General features: G+C 36.2%; 1 gene segment (V, D, J or C); it reads right to left on the bottom strand.

Annotated features, from left to right (window-relative positions):
* Positions 1–11,679: 11,679 nt before the first annotated feature.
* LOC130238217 (T cell receptor alpha variable 19-like) lies at positions 11,680–12,729 on the bottom strand. The segment is given in 3 exon segments: positions 11,680–11,696; positions 12,222–12,569; positions 12,690–12,729. Coding segments are annotated over 3 exon segments (405 nt in total).
* Positions 12,730–15,955: the final 3,226 nt, after the last annotated feature.

Raw genomic sequence — 15,955 nt, forward strand, 5'->3', positions numbered from 1 at the left:
AAAAATAAAATGCACAAATACTGTATGACTTTCACTTCTGGTTACAGTAAATGCTTTCGAAATGTTTTGAAGAACTGGAGAAGTGAATGTTTGTGTTTAGCAATGCAAATAAAATGCTATTTTTTGCTGATTAAAGGAGTAATGTGTAGTGTTAACGCTGAGGGCTGAATATGTGGGATATAGATCTAATACTGTGTGTCAGGTTTTTGTTTAGTGCTGCTGTGTTTCCTGTCACTGTGGGCTCCAGAGCACAGTAATACACAGCAGAGTCTGATACTGCAGCAGAGGAGAGCAGCAGATCCACACGCTTTTCTCTGTCTTTAGTGACTCTGGCTGTAAATCTGTCATCAACATTAGACTTCCAATTATCTTTAGTACTGTCTGGAATTAGCACAAGATATTGAGGAGCTGATCCAGGATACTGACGGTACCACTGAAGGTTATTTGCAGATGAATAACTGCAAGATAATGTAACACTTGAGCCCTCGTCAGCAAACTCCTCTGTTTTGACTGGTTTAATTTCATCTCCATATGTTGCATCTGCAAGAGTAGAACAAATCTTTTATAAACTGCTGTATAAATTCGATCTGTATTCAGTTAAGATGTGTCAGCATAAAAGTCTATGTACATTATATAGGAATAACTTCAGATGAAAATCACAAAACACTTCAATACTTACATGCAAAGACAGAAATCAGAATGCCTGAAAGGAGAATCATTGTGTGTTTCTTCTGCTGTCAAACAGTCTTGAAGTTGAACAAGATCACATCAGATGTCAGTGTTTAAAGCCTTCCTCCTCCAGAGAGATCTTTGATGGAACAGATCTGTCAAAACAGTGTCGTCACTATTCATATCCTGTAGTGCACAGCACCCTCTTTTGGTTACTTGCTAAATGTTGCATCATATAAATACACACTGCCTGTTTTAGCACTTTCACCACATGAATCTGATTATCAGCATAGTCTTCATTTTGCCAGCTTGTACTCAGCTTGAAATTGGGCATGTAGTTTATTTTTGTTGGCACCAAAGCAGGCATTCATTAGATGGCTTTGTACCAATAGTACAGCATAGACAAAATAATCAAGAATAATTATTTTTTAATCAACGCTTAATCTGTCAGAGCCCGTTTCCTTAAGTGTTGGTTTTGCTTTGGGCTCCTTGAATTTGAGTCCATCCTTGGGGGTTTTCTAGATCCTATCCTCTTTTCTGTCTCACATCACTTCCTTTCGAATATTTTTAATCCTCAAGCTTGTATTAAAATACTGAAACAATAAAAATCTGTCATATACCACTGCTGCTGCAATTAGGGATGCGCCGATCCCGCTGCTTGGATCGGATATCGGTTCGATACCGCATAATCTTGCTGGATCTGCTATCGGCTAGCTTGTACTGATCCAAATTTGATCTTGCGTGTGCACTATATTCTGTGTTTAAAAGCCAACTAAGCCATAAAGGTAGCCTATTATAAGCCACTAGAACGTTGTCATGTGGGCTACTATATCCCAAATGTTCTGAAGCCATTTTATAGTTTAATGTGAAGAACAGATGAATATTCATGTGCTTAAATTCATGCTCTTTTCAGCCCTTCCCACCGCTGCGTCTGTCAATCATTCTTCATTCATTCTCTATTCAAACTGCTTGTCGCATTTATGACAACAGGAAAAACTTTCTCCAAGACTATTTGTTCCTGTTAGTTAAAATAATAAGTGGAGAAATGCATTTAATTTTGCATTAAATAGGTTCATTTTTACCTGCAGCAGGAGTTCATTTCATTGCTGTTTCTACGTCATGTTGCGCTGTGTCTGTTAAATCAGATCGCATTCGCAGTAGAGGAGTAGAGAGGGTTATTACCTGCTCTTTACCCACAAAGTAGGCCTACCTGAAATGTTTACTTAGAAAAGCCTCAATAATACATTGGACAGATCCTTAATGATGATCGTTAACCAAATGTTAACCGTTAACAGATTAATATTAAAATATTTAATTAAAAAAAATTGACATGCCTATTTTGTGTGACTCATTAAATATTGCATTTTAACATAAAGATTTATTTTAACATCGAACAGCATACAGAATATAACAGAGCATCTTCACGCACCTGCAGTGTTTTCAGCAGCAAAAAAAAGAATAAACTAAATCCTGCTCTAGATCTTTTTCACTTAAATGACAAAATTAGATTACAAATGGAAAACACTGACTGAATGCTTTTTAAGAACTGGAATAAGCTGTTTGTTCAATCATGTTTTTTCTTCAGTCAAATAAAAATATCAGGCTACCTTAATTAGATCATTTTTGATTGGTAGATTAGGCTATGTAGGCTATTAAAATTTTATATTATATAAGAACTATTAATAACTGTAATTTTCCAAATGGAAAAAAGGTTGGTTTGTTGGTTATACACTAAATCATCAATAGCCTGTTTATTGAGTTTATGACGCGGCTCCAGGCAGCACAGAGGTGATCAGCATCAGTGCTGGATTGTCAACTCGTCTGTCTAACTGTGACCAGAAATATCCTTTTTTCATTTTGCTTCTTTGACAAAATAGATCTGTAGGTTGCACGTTACTGTTACTGCACGCGCTTTTCCATTCCAAAAACATGAGGCACACCTCACTGTCTTTATTGATGACAAGAAAAAAAGGAGGGCGGTGCTCTTTTTTCATGTCGCTAGGAAGCGACTGAATCAGCTGAGCCGTATTGTGCGCGAGTGTTCCTGTCAATGTTGTTATAATTGTAATTTTTAATAACATTGTGATATTCAAGGTTTGTAAAGTCATACAGCTTTGAATGACTTGAAACAGTGACCACAAGTCTCTCCTCCATCATTAAAAGTTTGCCGTAGTCGCCTTGACAACACAAACACTGCTGTCACCTCAAAGGACGCGACTGAGGTAACATGCTTTTAAACAATTCAAAAGATGCACCTCACAGTCTCATCGCAAAAAGCGCGTTCATTGTAATCGGCCCCAAATGCAGCCAAACTTAATAAATATATAAAACAATATGTTTTAATTGTTTAACTGATATCAGTATCGGGATTGGATCGGTATCGATCGATACTCAGACTTTTGATATCAAGATCAGAGCGATTACAAAAAATGGTTATTTTAAATTATCATTTTTACATAATTCTAAAATGTTCAGCAGGTTTTCATAAAGTATATTTCTAAAGGTGCTGTTGACTTTAATTTTTCTCCAGATGTCAGTAAAAGCCTAAATAATTTATACCTACAAAGAAAACTAAACTGATTAGTTTAGAAGTTGTGCAATAAAATAATATGGCATGGGGAAAAAGAATTGAACACATAAAGAATGGGAGGAGTAAAAAGTCATGGAAAGCCCAGACAGCAGCAGAAATCTCTCAGTAGTTAGAAACCAACCCTTGTCAGTGTTAATTAATATTCAGCGCTTCAGTCATAACACTTATTTTCCAGGATGATGAAGATGAAACCAGGGTGGACATTTCAGCAAGACTTTTTAGACTGCTTTTTAGAAATATATTGACCAGAACAAATCATGATGCATTTAATACTTACTTTACTCACTATTTACAATCTGTTTTAATACAGGTAGATTTATGGAATGAAATCAGTTGTGTCAGGTTTTTGTTCAGTGTTGTTGTGTTTCCTGTCACTGTGGGCTGCAGAGCACAGTAATACACAGCAGAGTCTGATACTCGCAAATTCTTGATTGTCAGTGGAAATGATTTTTCTTTGGAGTCCAGTGTTGCTGAAAATCTCTTTGTATAATCAGTCTCAGTGCTGTATTGACTTAGAATGTATGTTGGTGATCTGTTTGGCAGCTGTTTGTACCAGAAGAGAGAAGCAGTTTGTGAAGTGCTGTAATTACAGCTTATAATAACATGAGCTCCTTCACTTTCAGTCATTTCTCCCTCAGCCTGTTCCACTCTGTCTTGTCCTCTGCACACTGGAGAATATAACAGAAAAAGTAGATATCATTAACATGAATTATTTTGAAAGCATACTTAAGTGTTCAGTCAAACTTTTTTTGTTAAAGTGCCCAGAAAATCTAAATGTACTTACCATCATAATGTGCAATGAAACACAGGGAAATGAAAGCCCATCTACACATAGTTGATCTCTGAGGTAAAAGAACAGAAATGGGCTCAACTGTGCTCTCAGAAACTGTGTGAAGGTTTTTCACACTGAGCTGAGCTCTACTTTAAATGTTTTAATACTGTCACATGATCTGCTCATATATAAAGAGAGCAACAATGACCCCTGTTGGAGAAAACTGTAATTGACTAAGCATGATTTTCTGAAAGCCGTGAATAATGGGCTATATGCACAGGGACTTTTAATTTTTAGAACACCAGCTCAAGTGCTTTTAGTGAACTGTCATGCCATTATAAAATCACCACATTTAAGATCTGGTTTCATTAAAAAAAATCATTGATCCTTAATGCCCCATTGATATACTATATAAAGTGGGTATCACACTGGACAAGAACAATTGCATTAAATCCCATTGCCCTGCACCATTTCTGTGCTCACCTGCCAGTCCAGATAGTTCTTGCGTTTAAATGGTCTTTCGTCTCATCATATGCTTGAACAACTAAACTATCGACACTGTAAAAGGAATCACAATAACCTTTCACCATAAGTTTTTTGATGGCTGAAAATAACTTGCTGATTGGCATAAACAGTGTTTTTGAACTTTGCAAGTTTGACACCCAGTGGTTGAACTAGGCATTGCATTCCTGGTTTAAAACAAACACAAGTGCAGGTTGCCAGATTGAGGACCAACAGGAGCGAGTCCGACAATTGAGCCTAACAGCTGATTTAAATCGTGTTCTAAATAAAAGCAATGGCACGCGATAGAAGGAATATTTTCATATTAAAGAGTTTTTATCCAAACCAACACCTGGAATTGATATATTAAAAACGGCTTCTATTTCTCACATTTCATGATCATCTCAGGTACATGTCATGTGCTTTATTCAGTGTTAAATGCTAACAATGTGAGTTTGAATGTCATTTTACATTACATGTATTGCCATATACTGAAAGCAGCAGCAGATCTCAGTTCACCTCAGAGCTTTAAAATAAAATAAACCATTTGAAATTGAACTTTATAGCTGTGAAATAATGCAAACCAACACATATCAGTAATTCAGCATGTACATTTAATAATGTTAAAGAGGCTCAATATGGATTAATTCGATTGTAAATCTTACCATTTCGTAAATGAGTGCATATTCTGTTCTTCTGAATGGCTGTATTTAAACTTCTGTCATGTTTCGTCTGGTGCAAACAGCTAAATTGCTTAGAACTGCAAATCTAGTCACATAACGTGTTGTTAGAACTCGGGGTTACAATGTAACTTGCTCACTTAAAGGGCACCTATGGTGAAAAATCTACTTTTCAAGCTGTTTGGACAGACATGTGTGTAGGTATAGTGTATAGACCGTCATATTGGGGTGAAATAAACACACCCGGTCCTTTTTTCAATTTACTAACATAAAAACGGTGGACCAATTGGAGCGGTTTTTAGATCAACCGCAACTTGACGTAGGAGTGTGGTCCCCCCGTCCACCAATATTGTTTGACAGGCGCGCATTACCATGTCCTCACGTCCGCCATTTTCAGCGTGTGAGCCAAAGCGACGCCACTACTAAAGGAACACCCTTGCTCTATTTTTAGATGTAAGGCTCACTGGGCTCAACACAAGATCAACATTCGCCACATGATCGCTCTCATCTGCGCGATTGTTTGTAACATTAGATGGGTTTGCAAACATGTATACTTTTCTGTGCGTCTACATTAAACTTCAGCCGTTTGCATTTCTCGCCGTCGCAGTAGCTTCCTGTGATTTTAACTAGGTGCAGCTGGAAAGTGCGAGCACATTGCCTCACGTGCGTGTCCCTCCATTGGAAATAAAATAATGAACTTGCCTGCAGGTCGCACACCAGAAGCACCGCTCGGCAACGCTCAGCATCGTGCCACGCAGTGCCATGCATATTTGAATTCTAAACATAGGTTTCTATCTGGCTACACACAATGGCGCTTCGAGTCGGTGGCTGTCCGCGGCACCCAGCCACCAGTCAGGACACTTCATATTTCTGCCACGCCACAGAGCACCATCTGAATAGTTTTATTTTAAATAACATTCGAATGTGCGAGTCTGGTGTGCTGTGTCGCGGCTCTGAGCGGCGCATCCGGTGCCTCAGTCAAAGTTAATTCCGTGTGCGTGGTTATTAGTCTTGGTGTACAAGCTCGGAACTTTAAACTAGCACACAGTTGGCTGTAAATCTATTCAAAGACACAAATGATTTTGTAGTCTCTGCTTGGTCTGTGTCCGAGTCGTACTTGTACGGCTTAATGCTGGTCCTCTCACTCATGTTGCTTCGCTCTGTCTGCCTTTCTGTTGCCAAACACAAAGCAGGGGAACTCTTGGCTTCGCCCCCTTGTTAAATTAAGTGGAAAGTCGAAACAAATTTTCATGTGAAGTAACACATCCCTAAAACCGCAACCTGTGTACACGGCCCTAAAATAACACTTTTGAACACATTATAATTAAAAAATCTGAATTGTGTTTTAAACTGAACCTAAACTGGCACACTCAAAAGAACCATAATATTAATATTAAATCTTTAAAAAGGGGTAAACTATGTGCCCTTTAATGTTTACGTTCGTAATATTTATATTTTTTGCTAATTAATAACCTCATGTGAAACTGAATCTGTCTCATTTCAGAGTCTGCTACTGTCCACTGGAGGTCGCATTTCGGTCACAGACGTATGCTTTGAGAGCCTTTCTGAATGAATGAATGAAATACACTGTTTCCCATTAAGGCAATCCAGGCTGCTGCTGAAATATAATTGGCCAAACGGGCATTGGACGGGCTAAAGGTACCAAAACAAAGACAGCGTTCAGCACGTAACTCACATTTTCAAAGCAGAATATCTGACTTCAGCATTGTTTTTCAGATAAACAAATATGTTCACTTGGCATGTTTCTTAAATATTTGCAAACATAATACAGTATTTTTATGCTTTAGAAGAGTCAAACATTTACATTTAGCACCTTTAACATGAGCTTACAATGGACAACTGTATTTTCATTAACTAACATTAACAGATAAATAAATACTGTAATAAACAAGTTGTTCATTGTTTGTCCATGTTAGTAAATACATTAACTTTAACTACTGTACATGTTCCATATTGTAAAGTGTTTCCAGCCTTCCTCTGCACCTGGGAAAAATAATATGCAAAAAGCTTCTCTTTGGTTTTAAATGTTTTCTAAAATGTTTTGAAGAACTAGAGAAGTGAATGTTTGTGATTAGCAGTTAAATTATATTATTTATTATTATATATATATCAAATATATTGATATCGTTATTTGCTGCTTAAAGGAGTGATAGTGTTAACTACGAGGTCTGAACATGTGTGAAGTAGATCAAATACTACATGTCAGGTTTTTGTTCAGTGTTGTTGTGTTTCCTGTCACTGTGGGCCTCAGAGCACAGTAATACACAGCAGAGTCTGATACCTGCAGATTCTTGATTGTCAGTGGAAATGATTTTTCTTTGGAGTCCAGTGTTGCTGAAAATCTCTTTGTATAATCAGCTTCAGTGCTGTATTGACTCAGAATGTATCTTGGTGATCTGTTTGGCAGCTGTTTGTACCAGAAGAGATACACTGTTGTTGAAGCTGTACTGTAATTACAGCTTATAATAACATGAGCTCCTTCTCTTTCAGTCATTTCTCCCTCAGCCTGTTCCACTCTGTCTTGTCCTCTGCACACTGGAGAATATAACAGAAAAAAGTAGATATATTATTAACATGAATTATTATATAAGCATACTTAAGTGTTCAGTAATATAAAAGTACAGTAAGTAAACCTTTTTGTTTATTTAAAGTGGACAGAATCAGAAATATGCTTACCTTCATGATGTGCAATGAAACACAGGGAAATGAAAGCCCATCTACACATAGTTGATCTCTGAGGTAAAAGAACAGAAATGGACTCAACTGTGCTTTAGGAAACTCTGCAAAGGTTTCTCTCACTGAGCTCTACTTTAAATGCTTAATATTGTCAAATGAATTACTTCTACATGAAGAGATCAATACTGTCCCCTGCTGGAGAAAACTGGAAAATGTTAAACATGATGTTCTGAAAAAATGTAAATCAGGGGTCGTAAACTAAGTTTGGTGGGGAGCCATTGCAGTGACTAACAAGTCATAAGAGGGTTATTTTAACATTCAAACTCTGATGTAACTGATGCATCTTAGGACAACATATTGCAAGCATTATCTGTCACCAGTGGTAATGCAAATTAGCGTTTTCAATTGTGTCACCCAGCTGCTGAAATATATGTTTGGCTGTTGTGTGTATAGCTGTGCATTAGACACAAACTCAGTCATGCTTCCACAGATTTTATGCAGTCAAAACTCTAGTTTTTGCCTTTTAATTTACATATTGAAGAGGTAGTTCAAATTTCTATGAAAGTACTACAAATAATAGTCATAAAACAAATTAATAGTCTGTCCTAAACGATTGTTGCTTAACAATAAAAGTTTAACAGATAGCGTACTCCAGATAAGAAAGTAACTTTTTTTAACAATTGTTCTTCACAATATCTTATTTTTTTGTCAAACTACAACAAAGAGGGTGAAAAGTATGTATATATTCACATTTATTTTAACTTGTTGAATTAAACCAGCTTGACATGAATATTTTACTAATGTACATAATTTTTATACAAATCTTAATACACATTTGAGAAAAATCTATGAAAGTAATTATAGCTAAATTATATTTGTTACACCACCAACATAGCATGTAAGCCATGAAGAAGTGTCATTTTAACTTAATACAAGTGGTATAAAAGCGATAATAATCAAATAACTCACAAAAATAGAGCTTTAGTAAAAATCCAGCACTTACAAACATATATTTCCAGGGTTTCAATGTTTAAATCACCCACAGAAAGAAACTTCATGTGTTACTCTCGACTATGTACTTGAAGAGAAACCGAAAGTAAAATTTTATGCATATATAAAGCAGTATGTTAAATTTCCAGTGGGTGGCAGGTAAAAACCACAAGTGGCTTTATGCGACGGCACAACAATGGTAGTAATTAAAAAAAAAAAAAAATTATATATATATATATATTTGGGAGGCTGAATTTCGTTATATTTTTGATGTCAGTTGCAGGCCAGAAGGAGGAGGCAGCTTGAGACCCCTGCTGTAAATTATTTTCCGCAATTTTACGTTTGGTAAAAACTGTGTTTTTGAACAAATTCTCTCTATGTTCAATTTATATTTACTCACTACATATATATGAACACATTTCTAGAATAGCTGACTGGTGTTATTCAGTTATTCTAGAATAACTATCTAGAATCAGTTATTCATTTCTAGAATAACTGAATGCTAACTGAATGATAACTGAATGGTATGTACGCTTATGTAGTGCAAAGTTGTGCTGGATCTCAACAAACATCTAAGTTTAAAAAAAAAGCTGAGGTCTTCGAAGTTCTCAAGTTGAAGCAGTTTATTGTTACAGCAGAGATGGTCGATCGAGCTCTCTTCTTTTCAATGTTCAAAACCCATAGTTTATATACAGTTTCTTATCCACAGTTATCATGAGATATGGTGTAACATCACGCCGTTACTGAATTCTAGCGTTTTAATTGATTGCTGTATGGTTTTCTGTCTTGTTTACTTGGAGTTAGAATCTACATTTTTTTTAGTGAAGGTTGTTTTTGTCTTGGTCAATACCTACATTTGTCTAAATGTATTGCCTCAATGTAAATATTGTCTAAGGGCATACTCACACTATGCTATCCGAACCATGCCCAGGCCTGTTTCCCGGATCGTTTGAGAAGTGCGAGTGCTCTGAATCGGGCTCAGGCGTGGTTCTCTTGGCCGGCCCTTACCCGGTTAGAAGAGGTGTGCTTATGCACGGTTCACTTGGGTTCAGGCGTGGTACGCTTGTAGTGCAAAGCGCGCCTAATCCCGAAATTGAAGATGAGACATGACTTTTAAGGGACTGTTTCATATGGATTTATTAATCTTTCGTACTGTTCAATGAATGCAAACTGTCGTAGATTATTAAAGACGCAAACCCCTCACTGCACCACAGCTGCACCTTCAGCAAACCTCTTAATTCCTGCAGCACGAGGACTTTATGATTGTTTATGAGTGTCAAAAGTGGCTGATCTGTTTGGTGAAATATTTGACTATGTATCTGCAACTCAAATGACTTAAAATGATATAATGATATAAAGAAATGTCTACTGTGCCGAGCGAGAGCGCTTCTTAAACTTAACAGCGCATCATCAATGACGTAAGCCTGCTCAGGCCCGAGTTCAATGTGAGTCCGGGTCGTCGGGAGAGACGGGAGGGGGGACAAGTGTGCTTCGGCCCGGTTCAAGGCAACTGTGCATAGTGTGAGTACGCCCTTAGGCTCATGACCTGCTGTGCTTCAATTATAAGCCCCTGTATGTCGGTGAGTTTCCTCTGCTAAACTTCTGTAGGTTTTTAACAGTATATTTTAATAGTAACCTATATTTTAATTGTGGTTACAGTCTCCTGATTGTATAGTGATTACATAATAATGAATTCAAAAATAATAGTTCCTCTATATGTATCAGAAATTCTCCTAAACTTACAGTGTCAGAGACAAATGATATTTTAACAAAACCTTCTTCTAGCACTTTACAATACGAGACAGTTAATTTACTAACATGATCTAATAATAAACATTACTTGTACATCATTTATTAATCATAATTCAATGTTTGCTAATGCATTATTAAAATACAAATTCATGCTTGTTAACATTAGTTAATGCATTGTGAGTTAATGAACAACTACGTTGTAATTAATGTTAACAAAGATGAATAAATACTGTATTGTGCTGTTCATTGTTTGTTCATGTTAGTAAATACATTAACTAAAATTAACTATGTGTTCTCTATTGTAAAGTGTGACCAGCCTTCATCACCACTGGGAAAAATATATGCATAAATATGACTTTGACTTCTCTTTGGTTACAGTAAAAATTTTATCAAATGTTTTGAAGAACTGGAGAAGTGAATGTTCGTGATTAACAGTGCAAATATAATACTGTTTTTTTTGCTGATTAATCTGTTGTGATAACTCTGAGGGCTTAATATCTGTGATGTAGATCACATACTGTGCGTCAGGTTTTTGTTCAGTGTTGTTGTGTTTCCTGTCACTGTGGGCCTCAGAGCACAGTAATACACAGCAGAGTCTGATACTCGCAGATTCTTGATTGTCAGTGGAAATGATTTTTCTTTAGAGTCCAGTGTTGCAGAAAATCTCTCCTTATAGTCAGTCTCAGTGCTGTATTCACTCAGAAATAATGTTGGTGATCTGTTTGGCAGCTGTTTGTACCAGAAGAGTGTTGGATTTGATGAAGTATAATTACACCGGACAAAAACGTGAGCTCCTTCACCTTCAGTTATTTCTCTTATAGGCTGTTCAACTCTGTCTTGTCCTCTGCACACTGGGGAAATCGATAGAAAAAAGTATATCATTAACATTATTATTTTAAAGCAAACTTCATCATTCAGTAATTTTACATTTTAAATGTAAGTAAAACCTTTCGTGTTATAGTGCACAGAAAACAGAAATGTGCTTACCTTCATAATGTGCAATGAAGCACAGGGAAATGAAAGCCCATCTACACATAGTTGATCTCTGAGGTAAAAGAACAGAAATGAACTCAACTGTGCTCTCAGAAACTCTCTAAAGGTTTCTCTCACTGAGCTTTAATTTTTTTTTACTGTCACTTGATCTACTTCTACATGAAGACAGCAATACTGTCCCCTGCTGGAGAAAACTGGAAAAGTCTAAAATAGTTTTCCCCATTGGTAGAATTGCTATAAACAGTGTTTTTGAACAAATGTCTGAGTCACACTGTACTTATTTCTCTCTATGTTAAATATTTACTCACTAAATATACACATGAATATGGTGTGTGCTTGCGATATCTGAGTAAATGATATTTTGACAGCTTTCCTCACCTCCTGGGAAAAATAAAATGTATAAATATAATTTTAGCTTCTCTGTGGTTAAATGCTTTATCAAACGTTTTGAAGAGCTGGAGATGTGAATGTTTGGGATTAGCAGTTGTTTTGTTGTTTTTGTTGATCAGATTAGGGCTCTCTTGTGTTAAACATATCAGATATAAGGGCTGAATGTGATCTATGTCTAATAAATTACTGTGTGTCAGGTTTTTGTTTAGTGCTGCTGTGTTTCCTGTCACTGTGGGCTGCAGAGCGCAGTAATACACAGCAGAGTCTGATACTGCAGCAGACGAGAGCAGCAGATCCACACGCTTTTCTTTATCTTTAGTGACTCTGGCTGTAAATCTGGGATCTACATCAGACTTCATATCATCTTTTTTACTGTCTGGAATAAGCACAATATGCTGAGGAGCTGATCCAGGATACTGACGGTACCAGTAAAGATAATATGCAGATGAATAAATGCAGGATAAAGTAACATTTGAACCCTCGTCAGCAAACTCCTCTGTTTTGACTGGTTTAATTTCATCTGCATATGTTGCATCTGCAAAAATAAAACATGTTTTTTAAAAACTGCTTAAATTGAATATACATTCATGTTTTATCGACATAAAATTTAACATACAGCATACTGCTGAAAATCCCAAAACTCTTCAATACTTACATGCTAAGGCAGAAATCAGAATGCCAGAAAGGAGAATCATTGTGTGTTTCTTCTGCTGTCAAACAGTCTTGAAGTTGAACAAGATCACATCAGATGTTTGTGTTTTAAAGCCTTCCTCCTCCAGAGAGATCTTTGACAGATCAGATCTGATTCATGTTTATAGAGCACAAGCTCTTCTGTTCATATCATGTAGAGCACAGCGCCCTCTTCTGGATCCATACTAACTGGTATTAAAGGTGTAGTATTGGCAGAACTAAACATGTATTTACGTAATACACTTGAACATTTGAAACAGCTTAAACAAAAAAAGGAAAAAAGCTTAATTTGAATTATCATATAGTTAATTTAAAGAGCCCCTATTATGAGTTTTTGAAAATGACCTTCCATGCAGTGTGTAACAGCACTAAGTATATAAAAACATCCATCTGAGGTTTAAATCTAAAAGTGTGCCGTGTTTAAAACTATTGATCCTTTAGCATAAATAAACGAATAAACGAATCGAGTTGGATCTTTTGTTTAATCGCATCGACATCGACACGGTACATACACGGTACGGTACCAAATATGTAGTTCCAGTTCTGGTAAAATGTGAACACGCTTTCCCTCCACACACTAGCGGAGGACGGATCATGAAGCGAAGATGACAGATAAAGATTCAGCTGCGGGGAATAAAGGGTTAAAGTTTATTTTGTATTGCCAACCTAGTGCTGTGTTTGGACCTGTCATTTGTATGATTTTTGATACAATAACCTACACTGCAGCTCAGGATTCGCCAGCTGTTTGCTATTGAAGGAGCAGCAGCGACTATGGGACTTTGACAGGGACTTTGTCAGTAACTGTTACAGTTCATATGGACCAGTTTCTTCTTCCTCCAGATCATAACATGTGTAATCAAAATTGTTGCCTCATTTTCTGTAGGTTGCAAAATATGTGTTTACTTGTGTGTTATAAGTTGTAATCACCCCACATGGCTTGTAATCATGTATCTATTATAGTTCAGTGCTTGTACTGTATCTCTCAGTTTAAATCTGTATGGGGCTGTTCACATATCGTGTCCAAAACTACATTAAAAATGTGATGCATGCTTCTTCCTTTACCGATTTAAATGTGTTTCTGAACTCAAAATCCTCTGCTATTTGCCTTTGCTATGGCCACCATCAGCTGTTCCTCACACATGCGGCACAGTCAACTTTCAGAATAGTTCAGCTTTTGCCACTGTGTGGATTAATACTGAATGTGTGTCGCTGTTATTACTTGGTGTTAGGGTTAAGAGTAGAGTAATATGCTGGTGTTTAACTGCATTGCTTTATTGCATTCCTACATTGGGCTCTCACATACTTTCTGCTACTTCATACTTTAGCCATTACACTGAAAAAAGTGTTGCATGCAAAACTGTTGTAAACAATTTATTTGTGTTGAATTTAAACAAACAAATTAAATTTAATAATGTTCAACTTAATTTGTTTGTTTAAATTCAGCCCAAATAAATTGTTTACAACCACTTAACTTAAAAAAATTGAGTAAATCCAAGGAATCATCTCTGAATACTTTTTTTCAGTGTAGGGGTGTCAAAATGAATTGTTTCTTATGTACGTATGTGCGTGCATGCGTGCGTGCGTGCGTGTGTGTGTGTGTGTGTGTGTGTGTGTGTGCGTGCGTGCGTGTGTGTGCGTGTGTATGTGTGGGAATGAGAGAGAGAGCGTGATGCTGTGTGTCACTTGCTTGGAGCTGTGTGTATGTGTGTTTATACAGACAGCTTGTTATAGCCCCATCGAATTTAACCGAATCAATGGCATAATAATCGTAATCGATCCGAAACGTGAGACCAATGTAGGTTCACACCTCTAGTAGCTGTGGTGGGCTTTTCTCTCTGTCTCTGGCTGAACGCAGTCAACCAATCACAAAAGACTGGGTCATCGGACCAATCAGCGCAGATTAGCATCGCACTAAGGAGGGGTTTGGGAAAAATTGATTCGCTGAACAATTCATATGGGAGTCGCTGGGATAATTAGGTAAAAATAAATGCATATTATAAGAAAATGAAAGTATAATATGACCTTTTTTAATGCAAAATATGGGCTCTTTAATAACACCTTAGAATACAGTATGAATAAATAAACCATATAATGTTCATTCATAAATCACCTTGTATTTCAGTAGAAATACTAAATTCATTTTTAAAAATTCCAAGTAAATGCAGACATCTGGGCACATTTCACTGCTTGTGGGTTTGCTGGGACAGTCTTTCACTGACAAGCAAAAATGTAAAATGTGTTTTTTTTTTTTTGATGAGCAGCAGTTCTCTCATTTTTGATGTTTTATACATTCACAAAGCGTGGTTTCTTTGTGCAGGTAATATTAAATGTTTAGTTCATAGATTCTACAATGTAAAACCCATAAAGTTAAAGCAACTCAAACCATTTGAGGAAACCAATTACAACAAACCATTTAGGTTCAAAAACTAATCCTAATGAGTACTGTGAACTTAATCAATTTGAGTAAACCAAGCAATTTGAGCACAGTAAAACACAATAAATGAAGAGAACTCAAACCAACTGAGCACTGTAAAATATAGTGTCAACTCAAATTGTTTAAAGAAACTGATTTCTACAAACCATTTGAGTTAAAAAGCTAATCTATATGAGTTCCTTGAACTTACTCCATTTAAGTTGAATTAATGAGGTATTTAATTAACTCATTACCTTCAACACTGAATTGTTAGTTGTTTTAAACATGCTGCCATTTTTCAAAATATCTTTTATTGAATCATACAGCAGTGCCAAGCCTTTTCTAAGGCAAACACATTTATTTTTAATAAAATATGCAAGTCAGCGATTAATACTAATTGTTATTGTGTGTTGGCTCTAAGAATAAATGTTGCAAACAAAATAAATGATTAACCATTAGCAGATGCTAGAGAAACTAAATTTCAGAAACATTCAGTAGTAATATAATCAAGTATGTTTTAAAAAATTAACCACCGTAATTAGCATGGTTAAACGGACTGTTGCAGTTTTTGAGTTAAATGACATGTGCTGAAAATTGGTACATGTAGTATGTTTCTAGAAGAAGTACAGTATGTTCCTTGATGAAATGTGAAAATGTGGTTGAAAAATTATAGATATTTTTGCAAATATAATAAACCCTTTTTAAAATAACTTTGATGCATTACAACTTTGCAATCTTTAGCAACTTTAGAAAAAAACTCTTTAAAGAAATGATGTGAATAATATGAAATGAAATGGATTTTTTTCTTTCATAATATT

This window comes from Danio aesculapii, chromosome 2 (assembly GCF_903798145.1).
Source record: "Danio aesculapii chromosome 2, fDanAes4.1, whole genome shotgun sequence".
NCBI classification, from domain to species: Eukaryota; Metazoa; Chordata; class Actinopteri; order Cypriniformes; family Danionidae; genus Danio; species Danio aesculapii.